Raw genomic sequence first — 24556 nt, forward strand, 5'->3', positions numbered from 1 at the left:
GGGCGGATTTTCGCGGATGGTAGATATCGGCAGCGGCTCAGCAAGGCAAGCAGTCTTGCTCGAGGAGACCGGCTCGCCCTACATTAATCTTCGTTTTTTTTATTCTTTTCTTTTAGCTAGCTCCGGAATCAAGCCGTGATTTTCACCTTTGACACGTCCAGCGTCTCGGTGTCTATCAACACAATTTCCTTGGTCGTCGCGAACGAGGGGATTAGGACCAGCCGCACCATCTGGCCCTGCGGGCTCTCGATGACCTTGGTCCCGAACTCGGGCTGGCAGCCCACGAAGTAGAGGTGTGGGCAGTCCTTCATTACGAAGGGCTCATCGTCCTGGAAGGGATACGACCCTGTTTGTTTTGTCGTTAGTCTTCTCTCTCCTCTGCGATAGTAGGTAAGTGAGTGGGTGGATCAAAACTTACACAGCGTATCCGGCGCCGTCGGCGCGCTGCACCGCCACCGGCACATGGCCTCCATCATGCCCAGCCTGTCCTCGCTGTCGACGTACCGGCAGATGTCGTCCAGGTTCTGCCCGCCCGTGCCCAGCACCCGCCACCCCTCCACCTCGCCCTCCCACGGGTTGGTGACGGCGTCGAGCCACCCCGGTTCTAACGCCGCTGCCTGCCCCTGCCCCGGCGCTGGCGGCGCGGCTGTGTACGTGCGCGCGTTGGGGAACATGGCCGCGTGGATTGGTTGTTGCGGGTAGCTGACGTTGGCTGGGTCCTGCACGCCCGGGAGGAGCGTGATGGGCATGCTTGGGAGGAGGGAGGAGAGGAAGGTGTCGAGCAGCTGGGAGGGGAGCGGGTTGTAGGAGGACGAATCGTAGCCGTACTTCTTGAGCACTTTTTTGTCGGTTGCGGGGTCGTGTTCGGAGGGTTTGGCGATGGAGTTGCCGGCGATAATCAGTCGGGAGATTTGGGAGAGCTCGGATTGGGCGGCGGGGTCGAGGGCTTCGCCGAGGAGGAACTCGAGGAGTAGGTTGAGTTCCATTGCGTAGGAGGTGTCGGTGCCTGAGAACTCGAGGCCGGAGACGATTGCGATCTTTTTGGAGGGCTGTGGGCGTGAGGAGTCGGTCATTTCGACGTCTTCGTTTTTTACTTTTGGTTTCTGGGGGGGCTTGGAAAGGGACCAGCGGCCCGGCTGTGGTGGAAGGTCGGCGAACTTGAGGTCGATAGCCTCGAACTCGCCGTTGGAGTTCTCGGTGCCCATTACTGCAATAATACAGCCCGTGACAAGGAAATAGTCCTTGAGTACGCTTCCAACCAGACGGACTCGACCGGAGTCGTCCTCGAGCATGACTGACTCCCCACCAGCCCCGTCATAGTAGTGGTCGGATGTGGTAGGGGCGGAGATCCAGCGCTGATTCAAGTCAATGACCCCGGTCTAAGCAGTTCCCTGGGCGTGGCACTCACATCTTTGGACACGTCTTCTAGCACGCTGGGCTTGAGCGGCATGTCCATGTAGACGGTGCCGACAACCCAACATAGCTGGCCCTGGCGCACATCTAGAACACGGTCCACTTTGGTCGCGGTCTCGCCGCCTAGCTCAGTATCCTGCCATGCTGCAGTGGCAATCTCTTCTACGGCGGGCCTGATTTTGGTGAGACGGAGGAAGTATATATCGGCAAACTGCTGCTTGTATTGGCGGTCATTCGGTAGAGCGAATGTGTCAAGGGACTTGTAGTCCGATCCCGGGCGCTCGAGACTTTCGATCGGTGTATCGCTACGAAGCAAAAATGTTAGAAAGTCAATGGTTTAATGTCCTTTTTACTAAGGATAAGACCTACGAAGGCTTCTGAAGCAGACCCGTGCCTGCAATCTCGTCGAGCGTCACCATTGTTATTGTCTGAGAGTGGTACTGGTTTCCGGGGTTGTGATGGGGTTCTGGAGTTGCAAGTCGAGACGCGCTCAACGAAGCTTGACGCGGTATTCTCACACCCTTGTAGCAGTAATTAATGGGCCGCGTTTGGTCTGATGGTTGCCCCGCCGTGCCCGCCAGCCGGGGTGCGATAAGATCGTGGGGTTGCCTTATCGGGCCTGGACTTTTTGCTGCAGGGACAAAAAAATCTCGAGGTCGGATTGACCCTTGCGGCTGCCAGAGAAGACGACCAGGAGACCCAATTGCGGAAAACAAAAATAAGAAGAGGAAAACCCGCCTTTAATTTAGATATCACGCCTCCCCTGGTACCGATTACACTCAAAAAATAAAACATACGACAACTCGGCGGTGCAATGGACGAACCAATGGTGGATGCCTCCGGGGCGCAAGTCAAAGTCACCTTCACCACGAGCGAGGCCGATCTCCAGCTTCCCGAAACTAAGCGACAGCTCCTCGTGCCCGCAGACATCCGCCGCTATGGCCTTTCTCGCGTCCTCAATTCCGAGTCGATGCTCGACACCGGGTCCATCCCCTTCGACTTCCTCGTTAACGGCAGCTTCCTTCGAACTAGCCTCGAAGACTACCTCACTAGCAACGGTCTCTCGCTCGAATCGAACCTTACCCTACAATACGTCCGCAGTTTAATACCCCCGGTTTACGAAGCCAGCTTTGAGCACGATGATTGGGTCAGTGCTGTCGATGTGCTCTCCGAGAGCTCGCCATCAGGCCGCTGGTCTGGCGATAGTTTTCAGCGCGGCCAGGAGAGGATCCTCTCCGCTTCGTACGACGGTCTACTAAGGATATGGAATGCGTCCGGTCAGGTTATCGCCACCTCTCCGTCAGGCAGTCACGGCGGACACACAGCCAGCATAAAGGCCGCTAAATTCCTCACCAACTCTCAGCTCGCCTCCACTGGCATGGACCGGACGGTGCGGGTATGGAAGTACACGGAAAGCGACCACTTCTCGGGCGACCTCAAGCCGACACTCGAACTCTACGGCCACACCGGCTCCATCGACTCGCTCGAAGTCGACGGCGCCTCCAAGCGCATCCTGACGGCGTCGGCCGACGGCGCGATCGGGTTCTGGAGCACCTCCAAGGCGTCCGCGCCCGAAGCCGACGCCTCGCTCCTCCCCGGCGCGCACGTCTCCAAGCGCCGCAAGGTCACCACGTCCATCACCGCCGCCCAGCGCGGCCCCCTCTCGCTCATGCCGATCCACTCCGCCCCCGCCAGCGCCGCCGTCTTCGACCCACGCGACCGCACGGTCGCCTACTCGGCCTCGCAGGACCACACGCTCCGCACGATCGACCTCACCACCAGCACGGTCGTCAGCACGCTCTCCACCTCGCACGCGCTCCTCTCCCTCTGCGCGCTACCCCGCGGCAGCGGGGCACCCTTACTCGCGGCGGGCACTTCGGCGCGGCACATCACGCTGGTGGACCCGCGGGCGAGCGCGGCGACGACGTCGGTCATGACGCTGCGCGGGCACGCCAACAAGCCCGTCTCGCTGTGCGCGTCGCCCCACAACGAGTACGCGCTGGTGTCGGGCGCCCACGACGGCACCTGCCGCGTGTGGGACCTGCGCAGCGTGCGGCCGGCGACGCAGGACGAGGGCGGGCTGGGCAGCGTGAGCGAGCCGGTTTATGTCATCGAGCGCGAGGGTAGTGGTGGTGGTAAGGGGGTTCAGCAGCAGCAGCAGCAGCAGCAGCAGAAGAAGGTTGTGGCTGGGGAGGGGTGCAAGGTGTTTGGGGTGGTGTGGGATGCGGAGCTGGGGATCGTTAGCGGTGCGGAGGATAAGCGGGTGCAGATCAATGCTGGGAGGGACGTTGTTGCTGAATAGACGGGTTGGTGGATGGTGGGAGGATCTGTTAGGGGTTGGGGGTGGGTGGAGTGTTGATGTAAAAGATGGGGAGGTTATACCCAGACAGTGAATGGATAGATTGGAAATGAGTTGAGCAATGCTGTTGTTGTGTCTGTTTGTGTGGATCACCTAATCAGAGGGCTGACAGGCCGAGGTTTGTACCGCGGTTCAACATCACTGCCGGAACGGATGAGCATGTAACTCGTGTGATCTATTATGCTGATCGCCTCGAGCTTCGCGGCATGTGCTTTCTAGACCGGACATCTATTTCAAGTACAAATCTCCCGGCTATGTTGATCCTGCCTGAACCTGGCATCCTGTTGAATATGATGGAAGAGAGAAGGAGGAACTACACGGGGGTAGGGGCGAGTTTGGAGGCCCACGCTCGGTTCGCAGCACACATTCGGCTGCCGGCCCAAGATCGTCCCCCTGGCTTGGCTTTAGCCGGCGCTTGGGGCTTCCTGCGCCTGCTGGGGTAGGCTTGCAAGAGTTGACGGCGTGGTGTTCAGCTCAAGACAGTTCAGTCTTGAGCTTCGCTTGAGCAACAGGCTTTTTTCGCCTGCTGGCTTTCGGTTTTGGTGAGAGGTTGTTGGTGACATCGGGTTGGTCAGCTACAGTCGTGCTTTCGAGGGCTATTTCAGCCTCCACGACAGACTGAACCTGGAGGGCGGGTTCGTGGTTTACGTCAACATCGGCGGGTTCGTCGTTGGGGACAACGTCAGCGGGTTCGTTGTTGACGTCAACATCGCGGCCGGCTTCCTGCTCTTTAGAAATCTTCAAGACGACTGGCCGGACGATTGGAATGGGGAGATTGAGCTCGGCATGGTGAGGAACATCAGGAACCGGGTTGAGCTTCTGCCGGTGGTGGTTGAGGACGGCGTAGAGCTGGACGGCCGCGTAGGCATCGGATGACGAGTCTGCGATTTATTCGTTAGCCACGACGTCGGCTAGGACGGGAGAAGGCTTACACGTGATTTGGTCTATGTTCAGACGTCTAGACCAGTCACCTATACGAACGTCGTCGCCCTTGAAAAGGGGCAGACCAAGGTATTCCTTGACCTGTGTGCTCAGAGCAACCAACTTCTTGTTGATGGATGCATAATCGCCGGCCTCGGTGTATTTGACAAGCCTGTAGAGGTGGCTGAGTTCGAACTGACCACGGGTCTTGATATCCATGTACTCAAATAAGCGTGTGCAGTCCCCCTTGATCGAAACACCAACTTTGGTGACCTCGGGATTCTGCAGGAATTCCTTCAGAGCCGGGGCGACGAACGGGCCGTCTTTGGGAAAGGCGGCGATATGGAAGAGTCCGATTCGGGTAGCAGAGGACAGCTGAATGAGGGAGACGTTCTGCCTAACACCGGAAAATTTCCTTGCACTCATCATCCATTCCAAGTCAAGGCCAACGATCTTCTCGTTCATGAAGTATTGTTTGATGACTCGCTCAGTAGTTAGCCCGGTGGTGCAGTAATGAACTTTGACCGTGTTATCACCCGGGCCTCGATACATTTTGTAGCTCCAGTACGATTCGGGGGCTCCCTCAGGGGCCCTCCTCGCCGCCTGGAAGATGTTGTGAGGAATCTTGTAATCCAAAGGGGTAAAAGGGACAGCGACATCGGGTATGTCCTCCTGTTTGAGTTTCGCCGTGGCACCAGTCGCGGTACCGTTATCTTTTCCGGCAGCCCCCTCTTCCACGACGGTGGCGGTTGAAGTGGTGGTGGTGGCGGTGAGGCTCGCAGTCGTTGGAACGGCTAGAACGCTATCCAGCATACCCTCGGCCCCCTTGCTAGCAGAGAGCTCGCCGGACACGTCGGTCGTAGTCAGAACAGTTGGTAGAGCAACCGAACTCCCCTCAGACGCAGCAACTGCCGGGGCGCTGCGGTGCCTCACCGTAGGCAAACGGGGATGGGTCACACTGCTCCCGCCCGAGAAAACAATGCCGCGGCCAGCGTGCCACACATGGTGTGCAGCTTTTCGAGAACTCATTTTTTTCACATAAGTCCGACGACTTGCGAGCAAATTTAGTATTAGTAGCTAAAGGTTGAGGGTGGGATAGCGGAGACGTTACTTACCGTGGACTCTGGGGTAATGGTGTTGAGGATAGAAACCGGCGGCAGCAGCGACATTGGGAATTCTCCAGGATGCTAACACGACGGCTCGCCCCCCGAAAACGTAAAGAGATCATTGGCCTTGAAAAGAACAGCGAGCGGACGGCGCCATGACTGCACAATGTCATGACGTGGGTAACAAACCACTGACTCTGATCTCTCCGAGTGGGAGAGGGAATGGCAGGGTGCAGGCAGACGCGCTAACACAAAGAACGGAATGGGACGCGAGATGGTTTGCTCCAGGCACCCCACTTGCTTTCAAGCGCCGAGGCTATTAGCGTTAACTGGGTATGCATTTATCGCGGTGTTTGCCTCTGTTTGCTTGCAGGTGTGTTTGCCCGTGTTTGCCTTTGTGACGAGTGCTGTATGAATCGTACGATAAATACACAATACATAACACCCCCACCACAGATTACAGTTCGCTGCTCAGTCGACGCCTGTGGCAGGCCCTTGAAATACATCAGAAGCCGCTAAAACAACAGCCACCACACGAGACAAACAACATGGCTTCTCAACTCCTTCCCCTTGGTATGTGAGACGGCTATAGAAATGAGACAAGTTTACACACGAATCTCTACTAACCACATAATGCCCCAGAACTCATCGACAAATGCGTCGGGTCCCGCATCTGGGTGGTCATGAAGGGTGACAAAGGTAGATCACCCTTACCTCACCAGTAATCCAAAAACAAACCGAGATGTTGACACTCCCGCAGAGTTCGCCGGCACCCTAGTAGGCTTCGACGACTACGTCAGTACGTGCAACCTCTTCACCCCCACCGCGGACCCTCCCGCAGCAGCATGCATCCTCATGATAAACTAACTCAACCCTCTTCGCAGACATGGTTCTAGAAGATGTCACCGAGTTGTAAGCAGGCCACCTCCGTCAGCGCCTCGGTAGACACACCGCCTAATGCTTTACAGCGATTACTCGGGTAACCACACCAAACTGAACAAGATCCTGCTCAACGGGAACAACATCTGCATGGTGAGTAGTAGTATTCTTGTCCGTCACGAGTCTTGCTTGCCTAACACAATTTGCGCGCGCAGTTGATTCCGGGAGGTGAAGGGCCGACGGGTATAGCGGCGTCATGAGGAGGGGAGGTGCTTGGTTTGGTTGGGGGTTTGGTTGGGTTGTTCAAGGGCTGGGTTAGGTAGTTTGGGTTTCTCTAAACTGGGAGGGGGAGGGATAATCTACGTCCAAAGTTGGCGAACCGTTTGGCAAACCGGCTAGATTCAGTCGTTCTGTGTCCCTAGCCATCATCACCCAAGCAGATACCAAGATATAATAACAGCTACCCACGCCAGTCACCCAGGTAGGAGACAGACACGGTCAGCTCATCGGAGGGAGAATAACATTAAGAAAGGCATGGCAACACACAACCCACACTATTAGCACGTTTCGAATATGGGAGCAACCAAATCACCCAGCACCCAGTACGCAGTTGCATGAGTTGTATACCCCGACCTAGTAGTAGAAAGGCAGCCTAACACCGACCCAGAAGCCCAACGCCATCACCCGAGAAACGCCGTCCCTCCCAAAGCAATCACCATGGACAACTCCCAGGTCTCGAAGATCCGAAGAAGAAGATACGACGACCGTTCCCCCGTTCCTTTCTCTAGAAGCCTCCTTTCTCTAGAAACCGTTCTGACCCGAAGGGCCAGCGCCGCCGGAAGGCCCAGCGCCGGCATTCTCGCCCTGGTCGGCGTACTGGCGCAGAGCGAGCTCCTTCTGGAACTCGCGGCCGAGCTGGCCGTACATGGCGACGAGCTGCTTGCAGACGGTGACGAGTGCCTCGCGGGGGGTGACAGTGCCGTCGGTCTGCACGCGGAGCAGGACCTCGGGGACGTTGGGGTGACCGACTGTTGGAGGGGGTTAGCGGTGGTCAGCGACGGGAACACAGTTGTCTGTTTGGGGTCCGTGGGGAAAATGCCGTACTCTTGTAGGCCGCCATCATGACGTGCGGCGCCATCTTGAGGTAGACACTGAGCAGATTGCCGAGGGTATGGTCCTCCTTGAGCATCAGGAAATCGGAGCAGTTGGACATGCCTAGAAAATGGTTAGACTGCGATGGTGGTGGTGGGGGGGATCGGTTGCGGAAACCTACCGCTCACGACCGACTCAGAAATCTTCTTCTCGCCGTCGGAGAGAACGAAGAGCTCGAACCTGCGATCGAGCTTGGTTAGCACCCAGCTATGTGAGGTAGAAAATCGCTGCAATAGGAGAATCCAACCGGTGCTGGATGCTGTTGTCGTGTCTAAAGTTGGTAGCAGCCATCTTGGTGGAGATAGGTTTGCCTTGATAAAACGCGGTAGGTGGTAGGTAGTCGAAGCGGTCGAAGCAGTCGAGGCCTTGCTCTAGCTGATGCCAAATCGATTCTTGTGTCGAAGCTGAAAAATGAAGCTTTTCAAGATGGCAATTAAATCGATCGCTCAACCAGCAAGTTGTGGGAAAGTTCACAACCAGTTGCTCTGGAGAACATGGGCCGTCCAGCGCCCTCGAATGCCACACTCCATCTAGCTTTAACCCGTGTCTTGCAGGTGCCATGCAGACTATGACATCCGCTCAGAGCTGAGGTGGTTTGCCAGGGAAAGCACGACTGTGTGAAGGCCAGGACAGACCCAAAGCCTTTCAACCGTCACCGCCTGCACCCCTCCACCTCATGTCGCTATGTCGGCTGAACCACGACAGTTTCAAAGCTCGACTTCCTCCTGTGAATCCACTCGCACCCCATATGACTTGTCCAGGCCAGCCCCTTTCAGTCCGGTATTGTTCCCCTTCCAACCACCCCCATAAACTCGTCGACTGAAGCCTGAAGAGAGGGCGAGAACAAAAGGAATGTGACCCACCTATCGGGAGCGTTCATGCTGGGCAAAAAGGAATAAACAATAAGCTAATACTTGAAAATGACGCTGGTAAAGTAGCAATGCTGGCGAGAAAACAGCAAAGGGGTGTGAGCAAGGTGATTTAAGCAATGTCGTGGTGATGCAAAGTGAGATGCAGGTTCAATGTTGACGAGAGACCTCTCAAAGGAACTGGCCAGGCAAGTCAAGGGAAGTTCGAATCCCAGGCATGGTCCGTGCGTGAGCCTGCACAGGTGGCGACTTGGGAGCAAGTGTGGAGATGGGAACAATTGCACAGACAACAAACACCAGGGCAGGGACCAGGAATCTCAAGACAAGACAAGACACGCACATTCTACTTTGTCTTCGCTATACCATGCACAGCTAGCTGGCTGGCATGAGCCCTCCGCTGTACTTTCGCTCGCTATACTCAAACTCGCTGTACTCAAACTCGCTGTACTCAAACTCGCTGTACTCACGCTCGTGACCCCTCTCGACCATCCATCTCCTCAACCACTCGCGCCAATCGTGTATCCTCTACCCATCTATACCAACATACAGAACCCCTGAAATAACCAAAAAAGCTTGCCCTGAAATCCAGCTCCGCCCATGCAAATAAAAACGCCAGGAAGTTCCATGCTCAAGAACGGTACCTATCTCACAACCGCAGAAGAAGATAAGAAAAAGAACCGCAACCCAAGGCGTCAAATATACCTACACAAGGCGCTCCCCTCGCTCTTTCCTCGCCCCGTCCCGTCCCATTTATAGTCCCTTATCCTCGCAATGGGTTGGCAGGCCGCCACCGGGGCTGTTGGCCCAGCTCATGACCGTCAGGCTGGTCGTGTACGCCATGGCGATGACGCCAAAGATGCAGAGCAAAATATCGGACCACCGCCGGAGCGCAGACTTGGCCACTCCCTTGTAGTGCAGCATCGGCTGTGGCATCATCATTAGCAAGAGGAACGGGGGTGACGCGAGAGGGTTTTGTTTTAAAAGTGGAAGTACTCACCGGGTAGATATACACCAGCGGGATGCAGGCAAAGTTGCCGACCAGCGCCACGAACTTGTCCAGGTTATCCGCGCCGCACCACGCGACGAACGCGCACAGCACCACGACGAGGAAGCGGAAGCCGTTCTTCTGCCACTTGATGTACGGGTTGTACTTGCCGCTCTTGGTGAACAGCGCGTTCTCCGTGATCCGGATGGCCGGGAAGATCTGCAGCGGCGTGGACAGCAGGATGGCGAGCGAGTAGAGGAACTGGACGCCGTTGACGAGCTTGTCGTCCTGCGGCAGGTTGAGCAGCACCACCGTCTCCGTCTTGGACCCGTAGGCGGCGTACGAGATGGCGCCCATGACCACAAAGAGCGTGGTGATGATGACCATGATGACGAACATGACCTTGGGGAACTTCTGGGGGTGGCGCATCGACTCCTGGATGGGGATGATAAGGCCGATTCCTTCGAACGTAAAGATGGCCGTGCCGATGAAGAGAGTCCAGTCCTTCTGGTTGAACATGACGATGTCGGCGAGCCCCTTCGTGTTGAGCGTGAGGACGTCGTAGTAGAAGAGGTAGGCCAGGCCGATGATGATGAAGGCGTCGGCGATTAGCGCGGTGAAGCCGAGCTTTCCGATGTCGCGGAGGAGGGAGAAAGGTAGGAACACCACCATTTGCATGATGATGAGCCAGGTGACGGGGATCAGGGTCTTGCAGTCGGTCACGGCAAGAATGAACGCTTGTAGATTCTGCGAGGTAAAGACAATGTAGGCCGCGACAAAACCCAGCTGACTGATGACGATGGAAGCCAGAATCAGGTTCCTCATCCACTTTCCGTAGAGGATGCCGCCGATGTCGCCAAAGGAGCCGTCGACCTTTAGCCTCGTCGTGACGAGCAAAACGAAGCAGTAGTAACTCAACGCCGCCACGAAGAGGAGGACCAAGTTGCTGAAGAGCATGCCGCCGTTCAGGTACGCGCGGGGGAGGAACAGGACACCGGTTCCGACAAAGGACTTGAGGAGGAGCAGTGCCGCGTTCATGGGGCTGTTTTGGCCGCTGCCTCCGCGGTGCTTCCTCCTCCTCTTGCGCCGTGACGGTGTCAACAGCGCGCTCTCCTCCATGGGCTCCTCGTCCGAGCCCGACTCGTAGACGTCGCTCTCGCTGCCAGAGGTGAAATATTCGCCGGGATTCAACATTTCGTCGTCTTCTTCGAGCTCCTCGCCAGCGAAATGACCGTACAAACTCAAGAACTCGAGGAAGTTGTTCGTAAAGAGCTGAGGTTGCGCCTGGTTCTGGCTACTACCCGAACCATACTCCACTTCTTCGCCATCCCTCGCGGCCCTTCGGATGAAGTTGCGGCGGAACCCTCCGGGGACCTTGATATTGTTAATATCAAGCTCCTGGGTCTCCGGGTCCGGCCTCACGACGCTGAAACTCTTGCTGCGCTGCATCTTGCCCCGCTGGTCCACCTCGGCAGTCCACTTATAGATAGGTCGCGTGATGTCCCCTCCTTGTAATTGCAGGCTCGAGAACCCCTCGTCCAGGTCAGGCTGCGCCGAGGCGGCGGCCTGTTTGCCCTTGGACCCATCGCTACCCCTCCTCGTTACATCCTCTGACGACCCGTCGCCGGGCTGCACCAAGTGCCTCTTGATGATTTCCGGATCCTCATACGCGCCACCCCATTGTTTCCTCCCATCGAACGAGCCGTAGTTTGTAGGCGTCCCGGAGGCCGGGGCGTTGAAGGGAACGAGGGCGGGAGAGGCTGTGCGGACAGGCGGCGTGCCGAACCGAGGCGGTGACGCGCCCAGGGAATTGGACAGCGCGGCGGCGAGGGCCGAGACGCCTGGGCCAGCAACGTGCGAGCCGGCGCCGGGAAGGGGAGTCAAACCGCCGCTGCTGGAATCATCGGCCACCGATTGTTGTGAGCGGACCGCAGGAGACGTTCCAAGCGCTACCGGGGAAGCGAGGCGGGCGGTGGACTCGGCGCGATCATAGGAGCGGCCGCGATTGGAGCCGGGTGATGTCCCCAAGTGCTGTATCGGCGGAGGTGAATTCTTAATAGAGTCCGGCATGTTTGCTTTGGTGCTATATAACCGCTATCGCATGCCTTTGTGATGTGTGACAATCGTAGTGCTAATTCGGCGGTTGGCGGTCGGGAATCGGGGATCGGGGGATCTCGAGATAGGCGTCTCCGATGCCGCAACTACTCCAACTGGGCAAACAATTGGCGGGCCCAACTGTGACAATTGATTCAGCAGCAAGAGAACGAACAGCGAACGGCAAATAAAAAAATCTAAATGAGCGCGCTGCAGTTCGGTTATCACGGAAGGGCCAGCAGGGGAGGACGAGGAGGTTGTCGGGACAAACACCTGACTCCGGCTTGTGACCACCTGAAGGAGTCGATTGAGGAGAGCTGACAGGGCGAATGGGGGACGGATCTGCTTGGGCAGCCTGCTGACGGCCCGGTGATGACTGTCCCAGGGCGTCAGGCTGGCGAGCTGAGGCTGGGAGATCTCGGCCCCCACATGCCCCAAGGAGCGAATCCGCGCACCAATGAGAACTCCGATGGAGTGATCGCCAGTTGGGCACTGTGACACACGGAGTGTATTTTACGGTATTATCAAGGACGGTTCGTCAAGAACAGAAGGTTCGGCATTCCCTTTCTGTCAAATTCATCCATGTCATGTTCGATAAGCATGCATATGCACCAAACCACCAATACCAGAGCCTTTTGTCTTCAATTCTCAAAAACACCAATATCAGGGCCTAGCTCAACCGAAGCATGTATTTCAGGAGCAGAATACGCACCTCATGTTTTCTTGTTTCTCCTTTGACGCCTTTCTCTGTTTGGCCACTATCACACTCTGCAGTTGATGGTTTGTTTGCCAAGAGATACCATGGAACCCTGGATTGGGAATGGTGCCTGCCGCTGGCAGTCCACATGGATTTGCCTGCCTGGAGGGGAGACTCGTCCCTGCCAAATGACGTCGGTTTCCCCCAAACATCAGCAGGGACGATCGATGGAAGCGGGAGACTGGATTCAGACGACACGCAGAATTCAAGTTTCAAATTCTTTTTTTTCATCGGTCTTTCGCTGTCGGTCGTGCGAGGAGGCAACAACCTGAACGCCCTTGGCTAACCGCTAACTCATTTTAGCCCTTGAATCCCTTGGTCCCTGTTGGCCGGCGATTGTGGCCAACGTCAAGTCAAACGCGCCCACTGATTAATCGCTAACTTCCCCGGTCTCGAGCTACTGCCTTGCTGCGCACCCGCGGTCTCAGACCATACCCTCCACAGACTTTCCCCCTCTTTGTGGGGTTGACGATCTGCGCGCTCCTCAAATCGATGCTTGTTGGTGGTGGAGCGATTGCATGAAGACGTCTGGGTGCTGCCTCTGACCCTGAAACTGGGGGGGCTGAAAGGCGGTCACGGCGCACTTGAGAGGGGCCAACAGAGGAGAAGCCCATTGCAGTTCTAAGAGGTCAGCCAGACTTGCCAAGCCATCTCTCTGTGACCTCTCTTTTTTCCTCTCTTTTTTGGTTATGAACTGGCAGAGGCCGCTGCTTGTTTTCTCCATGAACTGTCTGTCACGGGTAGTTTGACGTTCTTGCTCCTCCAAGCATCTCTACGTCAACATCGCCCAACATGGAGCCCGAGTCTCTCACGAAGAGGCATAAGCTGGGGGCGGTGTCCGGTGTTTACATCCCGGTCTGCCTCAACATCCTCAGCATTCTCATGTTCTTGAGATTCGGCTTGATTCTGGGACAAGTCGGGTTACTTGGCATATTGGGTATGACCCCTCACCCGGGCAATCGCCATGAAACACGATCATACTGACACAGCCCAGGTCTCATGCTCATCGCATACACTGTTGACTTCGTTACAACACTCTCACTCTCAGCCATTGCTTCCAACGGAGAAGTTAAAGGAGGGGGCGCCTACTACTTGATTTCGAGGTCCCTAGGACCCGAGTTTGGAGGCTCTATCGGCATCTTGTTCTACCTAGCGCAGGTGCTAAACACGGCCCTCAATGTCGTCGGTCTTATCGACTGCATCAAGCTGAACCTCGGCGATACCATGCCCGACGGGTACTGGTGGGACTATTTCTTCGGCACCATGGCTCTGGTGGTCTGCACCGGACTCTGCCTTGCCGGCAGCGCCATCTTTTCCAAGGCAAGCAACGCTCTGCTGATTGTCTTGACTATTTCCACCCTCAGCATACCTCTCTCCGCACTTGCGAAGCCAGCATTCAGTGATCCAGACAGGGGAATTGAGTTCACAGGAGCCAGCCTGGCCACTCTGAGATCCAACCTCCTGCCTCACTCCGGCAGCACAGAATTCAAGGGGTTCGAGACTTTCCGGGACTTGTTTGGCATCCTGTTCCCCGCAACTTCGGGCATCTTTGCTGGTGCGTCTATGTCGGGAGACCTGCGAAACCCCAGTAAGGCCATTCCGCGGGGCACGCTTTGGGCCATGCTCTCAACATTCATTGTCTACTTGCTCGTCATCCTCGCGTTGGCATCGAGCACAACCCATGCTTCGTTTCTCCTCAACGCCAACATCATCCAAGATACAAACATATGGCCCCCGATCGTCTTTGCCGGAGAACTAGCGACTACGTTCTTCTCTGCCTTGATGGGCGTCATTGGGTCCGCGAAGCTCATGCAGGCTCTTGCTAGAGACAAACTATTCCCAGGTTTGTCGGTTCTCGGGAAGGGCACAAAGAAGGCAGACGAGCCCATCATTGCCATCTTCCTCACCTACGTCGCCGCACAAATGGCAATGTTTGCCAATCTAAATCAGATTGCGACACTTATATCCATGGGATACCAGGTAGGTAATAACCACGGAATGCGATTAAGTACGGTAGCCTAACAGTTGGTAGATGACCTTCTTCGTCATGAACCTTGCGTGTTTCCTCCTCAAGATTGGGTCTGCCCCCAACTTTCGTCCGGGCTTCAAGTTCTTCAGCTGGCAGACAGCGTTCGTCGGCAGTATCCTCTCGGCTGCTGCCATGTTCTTCATCGATGAGACGTACGCCACCACTGCCGTCTGTCTCTTGGTCTTCCTCTTCCTCCTCATTCACTACCTGAGCCCGCCAAAGCACTGGGGCGATGTTTCCCAGAACCTAATCTACCACCAAGTGAGGAAGTATCTTCTGCGGCTGAAGCCAGAGCACATCAAGTTCTGGAGGCCACAAATCATACTCCTTATCAACAACCCGAGGAGGCAAACTCGACTGATACAGTTCTGCAACTCTCTGAAAAAAGGAGCGCTTTACATTCTGGGGCACGTCATCGTCACCGACGACTTCGCGGCAGGTGTCACAGAGGCGAAGCTACAACAATCGGCTTGGACCAAGTACATCTCCGAGTACTCGAGGATCAAGGCATTTGTGCAGCTGACCATGTCTCCCACCATAACATGGGGAGTAAGGAATCTGGTCCTCTCGGCCGGCCTGGGAGGCATGCGACCAAACATTGCCATCATGGGCTTCTACAACATGGATGATTTGCGCCGCTCCCAACCAGCGTCCCAGATCCCCGAAGCGCCAGTCTCACCTGTCCCGCCTCAGCAGGGCGATTCTCAAGCTGGTCCCAAAGTACGAAGGAGGCGTAGGGGGGACACTTCCTCGCGAATTCTAGAAGGAATCTTGCCTACCGATGCCATCAAAAATGAAGACATGATGTCGGTAACGAGCTACCTCACGATCCTTGAAGACCTGGCACTGCGGTACCGCTTGAATGTCGCCATCGGCAAGGGCTTCGAAACCCTAGAAACGCCTCGGAAAGATGGGAGCAACACGAAAAAGTACATTGACCTCTGGCCGATCCAAATGTCGGCATCGCTCACGGCAGATGGGAAGAACGTTCTCACCACAAACTTTGATACCTGTGAGTGGCCTTGATCAGTGGTTTGGTTCGAAGCTAACCGGAGATAGACACGTTGATTTTGCAATTGGGGTATATCCTCCGCACTGTCCCGGCATGGAAGAAAGCCTACAGCATGCGAGTCATTGTGTTTGTTGAGTACGAGAGCGAGGTCGAGGAAGAACGGGGCCGAGTCAAGGCACTGTTGGATAAGCTGAGGATCGATGCCCAGGTGCTGGTGTTTTATCTAGCCTCGGGAAGCCTCTCGACGTACGAAACCGTGATCCACGGCCACTTCACGAACCCGGAAACAGAGAACCTCGTCAACGAGTGCTTGAAGAAGGAGGAGTGGTGGGAAGATCTGCAAACCTACCGAGGCAGCCGCTCAATGACTGATGCACAAGAATTCGCGTCAATAGCCCAGGTCATGGGGTCTACTTCTGGAAGACCAGGGCTGTACAACCCCCACAGTGGCCCTTCCGAGGGCAGGAATAGGAGGCGGCATAGTTTGGCGCAACTCCCCGAACTGCCCAAGAAGCCATCAATGTCACAGCTGGGCAAATGGGGCGTGAATATGGGGATCCATACTCAAAATCTTCCCCGCAGCGTTTTTGACAGTTCAGACTCGGACCTCGGTCCCGACAGCGATTCGGACAGCGACTCATCGGAAACGGAGGCGCAGTTCGCCGATGTTGACAGCGCTTCCGGGGAAGACGCCTCCCGTCGGCCGCTGTTGACCACTGTTCGCCGGCGAAGGAGCTTTGCTGATGTATTCGCCCGTGCAAAGAGCCCTCGGAGAGAGAAGAGATTGAAGGGATCGCAGTCGCCAATGCAAGGCTCCTATGGAACTATGCCAGACAAACGCGACGGTAGCGACTCCGGACTAGAACCACCAAGGCACAGCAGAAAGGGGTCAGCATCGTCGCAAACCCCCCGGGGCATTCTCAAACCGGAACGGCCGGCACTCTCAAGGCACGGTTCTTCGGCCCCGAGATTTTCGAGCAACCTAGTTCCCCAGACTACCATCACAAATGAGGATGGCACAGGGCCACGGATCATGTTTGCCGAAGCGGAAATTCGCACTGAGCGGCCTGCCTTATCTCGCCAGTCGTCGTATGGACGGGGCACGGGCGCAGAAACTGGCTCCGGCACGACGACTCCAGTCGATAAGCGAGTGTCGTTCGCAGAGCTAGTACCGGATTCCAAGTCCCCAGCGAGGTCTCGCAGAAGTTCCATTTCGAAAGGGTCCGACAGTGGCGGCGATACCTCGCTCAACATTCCCGCGCTCTTGGCCTCCTATCAACTATCCGAGGACGATAACAAGGACGGGTCAAGCTATTCAACGCAGGGGCTGTCGCTTTCTTTCAATGACCTCCCCAACCGGGCTCAACATCTCATCCTGAACGAGCTCATGCGCCAACACAGCAACGACACAGCCGTGATGCTGACCACGCTGCCCATCCCACAGGAGAACACCTGCCAAAGTGAGGAGGCCAGCCTGGTGTATTTGTCCGACGTCGAGGTTCTCTGTAACGGGCTACCTCCTGTCCTCCTGGTGTTGAGTAACCACATGACTGTGACTGTGAGTCTCTAAACTCGCAAATTTAGGGCTGGAATGGATTTGTGGCATCATACGCCGCCACCCTGGCATATGCCATTGTTTGGGTGTCAAACTCTAGGCGGTCGGAGACAAAGGAAGGTGCCTGTTGACCTCAATGAAACATGCGGAATCGGGCCGCTTGTCGTATGAACGATCACGATGATGGAACGTCCTAATACAAAGAACACTTTGGTTTCCCCTCGCCTTTATTCGTATTAAAAGTGCCTGGACCGCCACATGCCCCAACATACAATGAATGCACCCTAGCAAAACCGCTCGCCAACAGAACAGCCATTTTCTACTGTCACTTCTTGCGACTGGTGATGGCGATACAGCTAACAAGTGCCACCAGTCGAACCGCTAGCCTTTCGCAGAAGCTCCGCGGTCTAGGCCGGCTGAAGAGCAGGAGTGAAGATAAACTAGAAAGAGAATTCGAGCTTGTCCACACCCCCGATCGGCCCGCGCGGCTCATCACGCCCATTGATGCGCCCACTGAAGACGAGTGCGGTGACGAGATTGCGCGGTGGCAGCACGCTTCAGCGAAGGAGCGCATCAGTAGCCTCGCAAGAGGCCAATACTGGAAGATAAATATGGTACGTATACCTTTTCTTCGACGTATTTCGGGGCGGTTGGAAAACGCGGAACATCAACCAGGACGGCGGTTTAACCCGAAAGATGTCGATCTAACAAGGCTACAAATTCAGAATGAGTCAGCCATTGCCAGCGACAGCGATGACGACGAGGATGGGCTCGATCGTCATGATGCCACGAACTTGGTGTACGCTCAGGGGATGGGACGAGGCCATAGCCAGCACACAGGACTGCAGTACACCCAACCCCCAAAGCCTGCACCACAGAGATGGGACGGGCTTTTACCAAGGGAGCCTGAGACACACGAACGCTATGTAGCACCGTTTTTCCATGGTATCGCAAAAGCTTCGCCTGCCCCCTTGTTCTCGGGCACGATCCGGTCGCCGCCGCCAACAAGTCACCCCCAAAACGCAAGTCCCGCTCTGGCGATCGCCAGCTCGGATAACTCAGTCACTGGGCCACGATATACCGGAGGTGAGTACACAAACGAGGAGGATGATGAAACCTCGGTTGACATGGAGCAATTAGTTCGCATGGAAATGTACCGCCGCGGTCACTGTCCTTTTTGCCGCAAGTACTTTGGCGATGGCCCCTTGCCCGTAAATTGTCCCTACCTAGATTGTAGGAAGGCTCTCAAGGTGTATCTGGAGTACCCAAATCGGAGATATGCAGAAAGAGCGCCACCGAGACTTGCGCAGAGAGCGTTCGTCAACACTGGTGCCCCGGGTCCGGTGTTGACATATCACCCGACTATGCCCAACTCCCAAGTCGAGGCTCCCACTCCCACGGAAGAGCAAGAAGAGCCACCGAGTAATTACATATCCCGGCCAACACCCCCGCCATTCCAGAAGAGACAGGAGTCCCCTTCGCCCTCCAACACCATCCGCACAATCTGGCCCGCCACTTTCATCTATAACCCAGCACGGCTTAATAAACCAGAATACCTGGAAAAACCCCTTCCTCCACCGCCAGCCCGCTCGGAAAGGAGAAAACCGCATCCTTCCCCCCTCCAACCACAACCGCGGCACGCCACAAAACCGCGCCCCGAGTCCATCTCAGCCCCGCCTCGATCCATTTCACCCCGGCCCGTCCAACCACAACCACGGCGCAGCACCACACCCCGCCCCGAACTCATCTCAACCCGGCGTGAGTCCTTCTCGGCCCGGCCTGTTGAACCACGGATGCGGTCTACCACTACACCCCGTCCCGATTGCGTCTCAGCCCGCCGGAAGTCCTTCTCAGCCCCACCCCTCCAACCACAGCCACGGCACACCACCACACCCCGCCCCGAATTCAGCTCAACCAGACGTGAGTCCTTCTCGGCCCGCCGCGAGTCGATCTTAGCCCGGCCGGCCGAATCACAACCACGGCCCATCGCTACACCCCGCCCCGAGTCCTTCTCGGACCGCCGCAAGTCCATCTTAGCCCGGCCGGTCGAACCACAGCCGCGGTCCACCACTACGCCCCGGCCCGAGTCCATTTCAGCGCGCCGGGAGTCCTTCTCAGCCCGCCGTGAATTCATCTTAGCACGGGCCATCCAACCACAACCGAGGTTTAACGCTACACCGCGCCCCGAGTCCATCTCAGCGCGCCGCGAGTCCTTCTCAGCCCGCCGTGAGTCCTTCTCAAGCCGCCGCAGATCCGTCTCAGCCCAGCCCCGATCCATCTCGACCCGCCACCAGCAGCTCTACGGCCCCCAACAGCCCTGCACCTACCAGCAGGCCTCCACCCACGAGCAGCCCCAGCCCCGGACCTCGTATCTCCGCACCCGCCGCGCCTCCCTCTCTTCGGCCTCCCCTATCCAACTACTCCCCTCGTCAATCTCACCCAACAACATCAGCACCAAGCCGAACCCCACTCCGCGCATCGCAGCGACAGCGCTGCGGTATAGGAGTAAGGAAAGAGGCAGGGACACGGACGTTAACAAGGGCAGAAACATGAGCAGGGACAGAGATTTGGGTAGGCACGTGGACGGGGGTAGAGACGTGGACAGAGGCAGAGAGGTGAACAGAAGAAGCAGAGACTGGACGACCAGACAAACAAACACGGACAGGGCCAGGTACATGGGTCTGGACAGAGGTAGAGACGGGTATGCCAACAACAGGGGCGGGGACCGAGCCACGGACCAAGCCCAAGATAGAGCAGACAAGACGAGGAAGAGGCGGTCGACACACGGTGATTTGGTGCAGGATGCCGACTTTCTGACGTGGAAAGGGCCGGCCGGGCGGGTGAGGTTTCAGCGGGAGACAGCCAAGAGTGGCGGGGACGATGCGGAGCTGTTTATGGATATCATTGGGGACTATGAGAGTGAGAGGGAGGAGGAGAGGGGGAGGGGGCGGAGGTGGGTTTAGGTGGTGTTGGAAAGGGGTAGAGGTTCCAGTTCTTTATAGTTATTTGATCGTTAGTTGGTCACCGCCTGCTGGCTTTCGTGAAGTTATTCATATTGTCATTATGGGCAGTGACGCTTTGTGTTGGGTGAATAGTGGTGTGAGGCACTCATTTGTATAAATACCATAACCAAGGATAACTAGAAGGACACATACTCGCAGCTAAATAACAAACATCATTATAGAAAATATAAAAGGTACCTTGCTTAGTACGAGGCCCAACTCTAAACACTGCCTGCAATGCTTCTTCTAGTCTAGTCTAGTTGACTTTCGTCACCGTCAACACCCCCTTGTCTGTGCCATCTAATTCTAACAATCCCCCAGCGTCTAACTTCTTCTTCCACTTGGTGCTCTCATATCTCGCCAAAATTACCGTCATCCTCAAGATGGCCTCGTTACTCGACGCATGCTCCGTGACGTCCTCCGCCACGGGCGTAAAAGTCCATCTCCCAAAGGCCCAGTTCAGGATGTACCTGCTCGTGGAATGTGGCGATGCCGGCACCAACACATCCTCGTCCGAGTTCTTGACCGCCCCAGCAACTGTCAACACGGCCTTGATCCGGTAAACCTCGTCCTTCGGTGTGCTCTTGAGAAAGCTCATCAGCTTACCCGCATCAGCCGCCGCTCCTTCCCCACCCTTAAGCTCCACCGACAACACCTCGACCTCAGACTGGTGATGATCCTCCCCATGATCATGCCCGCACCCATCCCCATGCTCACACCCATCCTGGACGGCAAGATCCCCCTCATCCTCCAACCCCTTCGCCAGCCCCCCGTCAACCCCAAACACAACCCCCGCGTCCACCCACCCCTTATCGCTCTTCACCCACGCCACATCAACCTCCAAATCCCCCAACCGGTCTAGCACCTCATCAAACCGCCTCTCCCCACACCCCTCCCACTTATTAAACACCACCAAATCCGTATACCGCGCCTGCAGCCTCGCCGTATAGCTCGTGTCCTCATAGCCCGCCCAATTCTCCACATCAATCACACTCACCACCCCATCCAGGACATACTCCCCACCCGTCTCCCTCGCCAACCGATTCACCTCCAGCGCCAGCGTCGCGGGAAATGCACTCCCGCTCGTCTCGACGACGACGCGGTCCGGGGTGGCGGCGGCGCGCAGCTCGGCGAGGGCGGGCCCCAGCTGGCCGACCAGGTTGCAGCAGATGCAGCCGTTGAGCAGCTCGGTCACGCCGGCGATGGCGGAGGAGGATGCGAGCTGGGAGTCGATGGCGAGGTCGCCGAACTCGTTTTTGAGCAGGGCGAGCTTGTAGGTCGGGTTGAGGGCGCGCAGTTGCGGGAGCAGGTTGAGGATCAGGGTGGTCTTGCCGGCGCCGAGGAAGCCCGTGACGATGGTGATGGGGATGGGCTTGTGGGTGGTTGTGGGGGGGTCGGGTTGGGTCATGGTGGGCGGATGGGGGAGTGCCCGTGTGTGTTGGGTGAAGAGGGCGCCTTTGGGAAGGATCCAATTGACTGAGCCGACTAACTACCTAGGTTGGCTCTGGAAGAGAAGCAACCTGGAAGGAGTGAAAAGTGTTGGTTTACCGCAGTTAGTGGGAGTGGGAGGTTCTGTACTGTGCCGGATGGCGGGGTGTTTTAGAGGGGCAACAGATCTTGGCAGGGGCGTCGAAATAAAGTTGGCTCCCTGGAAAAACCCCGAGTGGCCCGTTTTCATGGCTGGACTCCCGTGCAGAGGCGAAGGGGAAGCGATATTCTTTACTGCGCGAGCACATGCCAGCCATGCAAGGGGCATCTGATAATGTACATACACTAGAAGGCACTTCATGCATGTCTGGGTAACTTCTTGATATTAGAACGATTCAGTGCCGCCCCACCACCGGGGAGGCGCCCGGCGAGGCTTGACATGACAACTCGATGTGCTAATTTGCAAGACCAGGACTCCGAGTCGCTAAACGGTTATATGGGTCCGTCAAGAGATGCATGGGGTGTTTTGGGAGCCGATGAGGTCTCTTTAAAACTGAGTATTGGGAAAGAAAAGTCCGGGGGAGGCCTGGGCCTTCAGCTACCTTGAGTTGAGTGACGTCATGATACCCTGAAATCTCACTTATTAAAACGTTCACCCCCAGACACGGGCAACCCCTAGTTTTGAACGGTTTATGGTATATAGGTACATACTCGAACACCATGTCAGAGCCGGTCTTGGAAAAGAGGTCAAAGAAACCTGGCCGCCCCGACTACAAAGCTAAGCTTGATGAAGCCGCGGATCAAGAAAAGAACCCTCCCCAAGAACAGCAACAAGGCGGCCTCGTAAACAAGGGTAGGTGCATAGTTGCAAATTACGCAGCTCGTTCAAACTCTTTACTAATCGATGTGCCACTAGTATCGCAATACGTGCCAACCGTGGGGAGGATGCTCGGGGCTCAGGAACAGGACCCAGGTCGAGAACCATCACCAGCAAAGAATGTACCTGGACCTCCAAACCGGCCAGAGAACGACGCACAGATCGAAGAGTTTCTCAGGGACCAGCACAGCAGCAAAAAGATTGTGGGCATAGAGGAGCCAACGCAGGCGTAGATAAATGGCGAGCCCAAATCACAAGCATGAAGTTCTCAATATGTCGAGGCCGCAGCTTGGGAATGTTAAAATCCTGCGTCTTTCTTTGCCGGTCACAACTTCACATTTCCAACGACGGGACAGACTGGCGGTCACTTTTACTGCCCTTCCTCTTGGGATTATGTATGTCGGGCCTTAACGGGTAGGAGGGCGTTCGTCCGAGTAGGCGGCACGCAAACAGCTTCAAGGCATCTGGCAGCAGAGATACTAACGACACATCGACCCTAATAGGCAGGCACACAAGCAGTTTTAAACCGCTCCACTGCCACCGACTCGCGTCCCCGTGGCAAATCACGTCTCAGCGTGCAGAAATGTCTCCAATCTTTCAGCATTTCACACCCACATGGATACAGGGTGAGAAACTTCCTATCAAGGAGGTCCATCTCCGAAGTAGACCTCATTTGAGGTCAGGCAACCTGGCACCGTGGGATACTAGTGGCGGTCGTGGCAACTTCGTGTTATACTTTTTGATCTGGAGAAAAAAAGAAAAGAAAAGTCGAAGAAAATTTCCTCGCGCCGCAAAGTTATAGTCGCGGTGCGGCCCAAAAGTGGGGCCGCCGCTTTCGCACCTTATCCCTCCTAATCTGTCGTCCCAATTGAAGCCTATCGATAACTACCTAAAGGGTCGTGCGTATCGAGGTGACCAAAATCCGATAAGCACGCGTGGCCACCCCCTTAGTACATATATGATGCTGTGCACATGCAACCACTTCATCTAGTATCGAACGCACCACCTATCAACTCACCCATCCTCACACCGAATCCGCACACGGCATGCCCTCCGACGAGTACGCACCAGCCGCGCGCGGGCCGCTACGGCTCAAGGGCGCGGCGGGCGTGACGAAGAAGAAAAAGAAGAAGAGCGGCAAGAGCGGCAGCAAAGGCACCGACCTCGAGAAGAACCTGTCCACCGGAGGGGACGCAGCAGTAGACGACAGCAGTGCGCGAGCGCTTGTTTTGGCTGGGGGGGAGAAGGGGGGAGAGGGCAGTGATGGGGGAGAGGAGGGGAGGGAGAGGACACGAGAGGATGGGGGAGAGGGAGAGGGAGAGGGAGGGGAGGAGGAGAATAAGACGGAGACGGAACGGCGGTTTGCGGAGGCGAAGAAGAAGAGGGTATGTTTGTTTATGCCCACCCACCGCGTTTCTTTCTTCTTCGGGGATTGGTGTGGGAAGAGTGTGCTAACGGCGCCGCAGTTGAAGGAACTCACCGAGTCGGGACGGATCCGGCCCGAGCTGCTCAAGACGCACAAGGAGCGCGTCGAGGAGCTGAATGCCCACCTTGCGAGGCTGAGCGAACATCACGATATGCCCAAGATTGGACCTGGTTAAGGACAGACCTGGCCGTGCTGCCTCGTTGCGGCGGCGGTTACAATATATCTCGGAAATGCTACACCGGCAGGAGGAGGAATTAGGTCGCTCACCCTGCGAGACTGGACGAACATCACGGCTTGCTCAGGAACAGACCTAGCCAAGGACAATCGTTGCCGTGTTGTCTCGTTGCATTGGCGATAAAAGAATCTATACCGGAATGCCACACCGACGGGAGGAATAATTAACTCCCAATCACGGACGGCGGCGCAATTGTTGGGGTTGCCGTGGAAAACCGGCTGAATGTACGAGGCCATCAGGGTGCAAGATGGCAGTTTCTCCTTGTATTTGCTTGCTCGATACCCACATCATTTCAAAGACACGAAATAATTGAAACGTTCAGTTCTTGTTGCCAATAAATCCCTTTTATTACGTGGTTATTAATCCGGCCAAACGTGGCTCGTCCGTCTATGTACCATATGTCCTTGCGTGTATCCCCGGCCTGTTGCCGCCGATGGTCTATCCCAATTTGCCTGTC

General features: G+C 56.2%; 10 protein-coding genes across 10 annotated transcripts; 5 read left to right on the plus strand and 5 right to left on the minus strand.

The window, feature by feature from the left end:
- Position 1: 1 nt before the first annotated feature.
- On the minus strand, positions 2 to 1929 carry B0H64DRAFT_390910 (DNA polymerase alpha/epsilon subunit B-domain-containing protein). Its single transcript, XM_062803437.1, has 4 exons — positions 1783 to 1929; positions 1409 to 1718; positions 419 to 1355; positions 2 to 346 (listed from the first exon to the last, which is right to left on the minus strand). Exons 1-4 carry the CDS (start codon positions 1830 to 1832, stop codon positions 129 to 131), a joined length of 1515 nt encoding a protein of 504 aa, XP_062660496.1. The 5' UTR covers positions 1833 to 1929; the 3' UTR covers positions 2 to 128.
- A 126-nt stretch (positions 1930 to 2055) lies between these two features.
- B0H64DRAFT_338576 (ribosome biogenesis protein YTM1) lies at positions 2056 to 3967 on the plus strand. The gene has a single exon (XM_062801183.1). The coding sequence runs from the start codon at positions 2228 to 2230 to the stop codon at positions 3713 to 3715; it is 1488 nt and encodes a 495-aa protein (XP_062660497.1). The 5' UTR covers positions 2056 to 2227; the 3' UTR covers positions 3716 to 3967.
- B0H64DRAFT_390913 (ribonuclease H-like domain-containing protein) lies at positions 3929 to 6063 on the minus strand. Its single transcript, XM_062803438.1, has 3 exons — positions 5809 to 6063; positions 4705 to 5744; positions 3929 to 4653 (listed from the first exon to the last, which is right to left on the minus strand). The coding sequence occupies exons 1-3, from the start codon at positions 5970 to 5972 to the stop codon at positions 4247 to 4249; spliced, it is 1611 nt and encodes a 536-aa protein (XP_062660498.1). The 5' UTR covers positions 5973 to 6063; the 3' UTR covers positions 3929 to 4246.
- A 216-nt stretch (positions 6064 to 6279) lies between these two features.
- On the plus strand, positions 6280 to 7340 carry B0H64DRAFT_390914 (uncharacterized protein). Its single transcript, XM_062803439.1, has 6 exons — positions 6280 to 6372; positions 6442 to 6498; positions 6560 to 6598; positions 6684 to 6711; positions 6768 to 6831; positions 6894 to 7340. Exons 1-6 carry the CDS (start codon positions 6348 to 6350, stop codon positions 6936 to 6938), a joined length of 258 nt encoding a protein of 85 aa, XP_062660499.1. The 5' UTR covers positions 6280 to 6347; the 3' UTR covers positions 6939 to 7340.
- On the minus strand, positions 7286 to 8863 carry B0H64DRAFT_390916 (DNA-directed RNA polymerase). Its single transcript, XM_062803440.1, has 4 exons — positions 8694 to 8863; positions 7952 to 8010; positions 7783 to 7893; positions 7286 to 7706 (listed from the first exon to the last, which is right to left on the minus strand). Exons 1-4 carry the CDS (start codon positions 8708 to 8710, stop codon positions 7480 to 7482), a joined length of 414 nt encoding a protein of 137 aa, XP_062660500.1. The 5' UTR covers positions 8711 to 8863; the 3' UTR covers positions 7286 to 7479.
- Positions 8864 to 9022: 159 nt separating this feature from the next.
- On the minus strand, positions 9023 to 12116 carry B0H64DRAFT_390920 (transmembrane amino acid transporter protein-domain-containing protein). The gene is made up of 2 exons (XM_062803441.1): positions 9697 to 12116; positions 9023 to 9623 (listed from the first exon to the last, which is right to left on the minus strand). The coding sequence occupies exons 1-2, from the start codon at positions 11752 to 11754 to the stop codon at positions 9450 to 9452; spliced, it is 2232 nt and encodes a 743-aa protein (XP_062660501.1). The 5' UTR covers positions 11755 to 12116; the 3' UTR covers positions 9023 to 9449.
- Positions 12117 to 13327: 1211 nt separating this feature from the next.
- On the plus strand, positions 13328 to 20094 carry B0H64DRAFT_319104 (amino acid permease-domain-containing protein; the record flags this gene model as incomplete). The annotated part of the gene is made up of 6 exons (XM_062800416.1): positions 13328 to 13472; positions 13530 to 14515; positions 14568 to 15576; positions 15624 to 17134; positions 17488 to 17745; positions 17857 to 20094. 6 exons carry the CDS (start codon positions 13328 to 13330, stop codon positions 20092 to 20094), a joined length of 6147 nt encoding a protein of 2048 aa, XP_062660502.1.
- Positions 20095 to 20196: 102 nt separating this feature from the next.
- B0H64DRAFT_456810 (CobW/HypB/UreG, nucleotide-binding domain-containing protein) lies at positions 20197 to 21783 on the minus strand. Its single transcript, XM_062807354.1, has one exon. It carries the CDS (start codon positions 21539 to 21541, stop codon positions 20390 to 20392), a length of 1152 nt encoding a protein of 383 aa, XP_062660503.1. The 5' UTR covers positions 21542 to 21783; the 3' UTR covers positions 20197 to 20389.
- Position 21784: 1 nt separating this feature from the next.
- On the plus strand, positions 21785 to 22812 carry B0H64DRAFT_115206 (uncharacterized protein). Its single transcript, XM_062797853.1, has 4 exons — positions 21785 to 21897; positions 22034 to 22168; positions 22224 to 22414; positions 22478 to 22812. The coding sequence occupies exons 3-4, from the start codon at positions 22282 to 22284 to the stop codon at positions 22669 to 22671; spliced, it is 327 nt and encodes a 108-aa protein (XP_062660504.1). The 5' UTR covers positions 21785 to 21897; positions 22034 to 22168; positions 22224 to 22281; the 3' UTR covers positions 22672 to 22812.
- Positions 22813 to 23305: 493 nt separating this feature from the next.
- B0H64DRAFT_473157 (uncharacterized protein) lies at positions 23306 to 24419 on the plus strand. Its single transcript, XM_062807977.1, has 2 exons — positions 23306 to 23823; positions 23905 to 24419. The coding sequence occupies exons 1-2, from the start codon at positions 23485 to 23487 to the stop codon at positions 24037 to 24039; spliced, it is 474 nt and encodes a 157-aa protein (XP_062660505.1). The 5' UTR covers positions 23306 to 23484; the 3' UTR covers positions 24040 to 24419.
- Positions 24420 to 24556: the final 137 nt, after the last annotated feature.

The sequence above is a fragment of the Chaetomium fimeti genome, assembly GCF_033439085.1.
Source record: "Chaetomium fimeti strain CBS 168.71 chromosome Unknown B0H64scaffold_3, whole genome shotgun sequence".
Classification (NCBI taxonomy): Eukaryota; Fungi; Ascomycota; class Sordariomycetes; order Sordariales; family Chaetomiaceae; genus Chaetomium; species Chaetomium fimeti.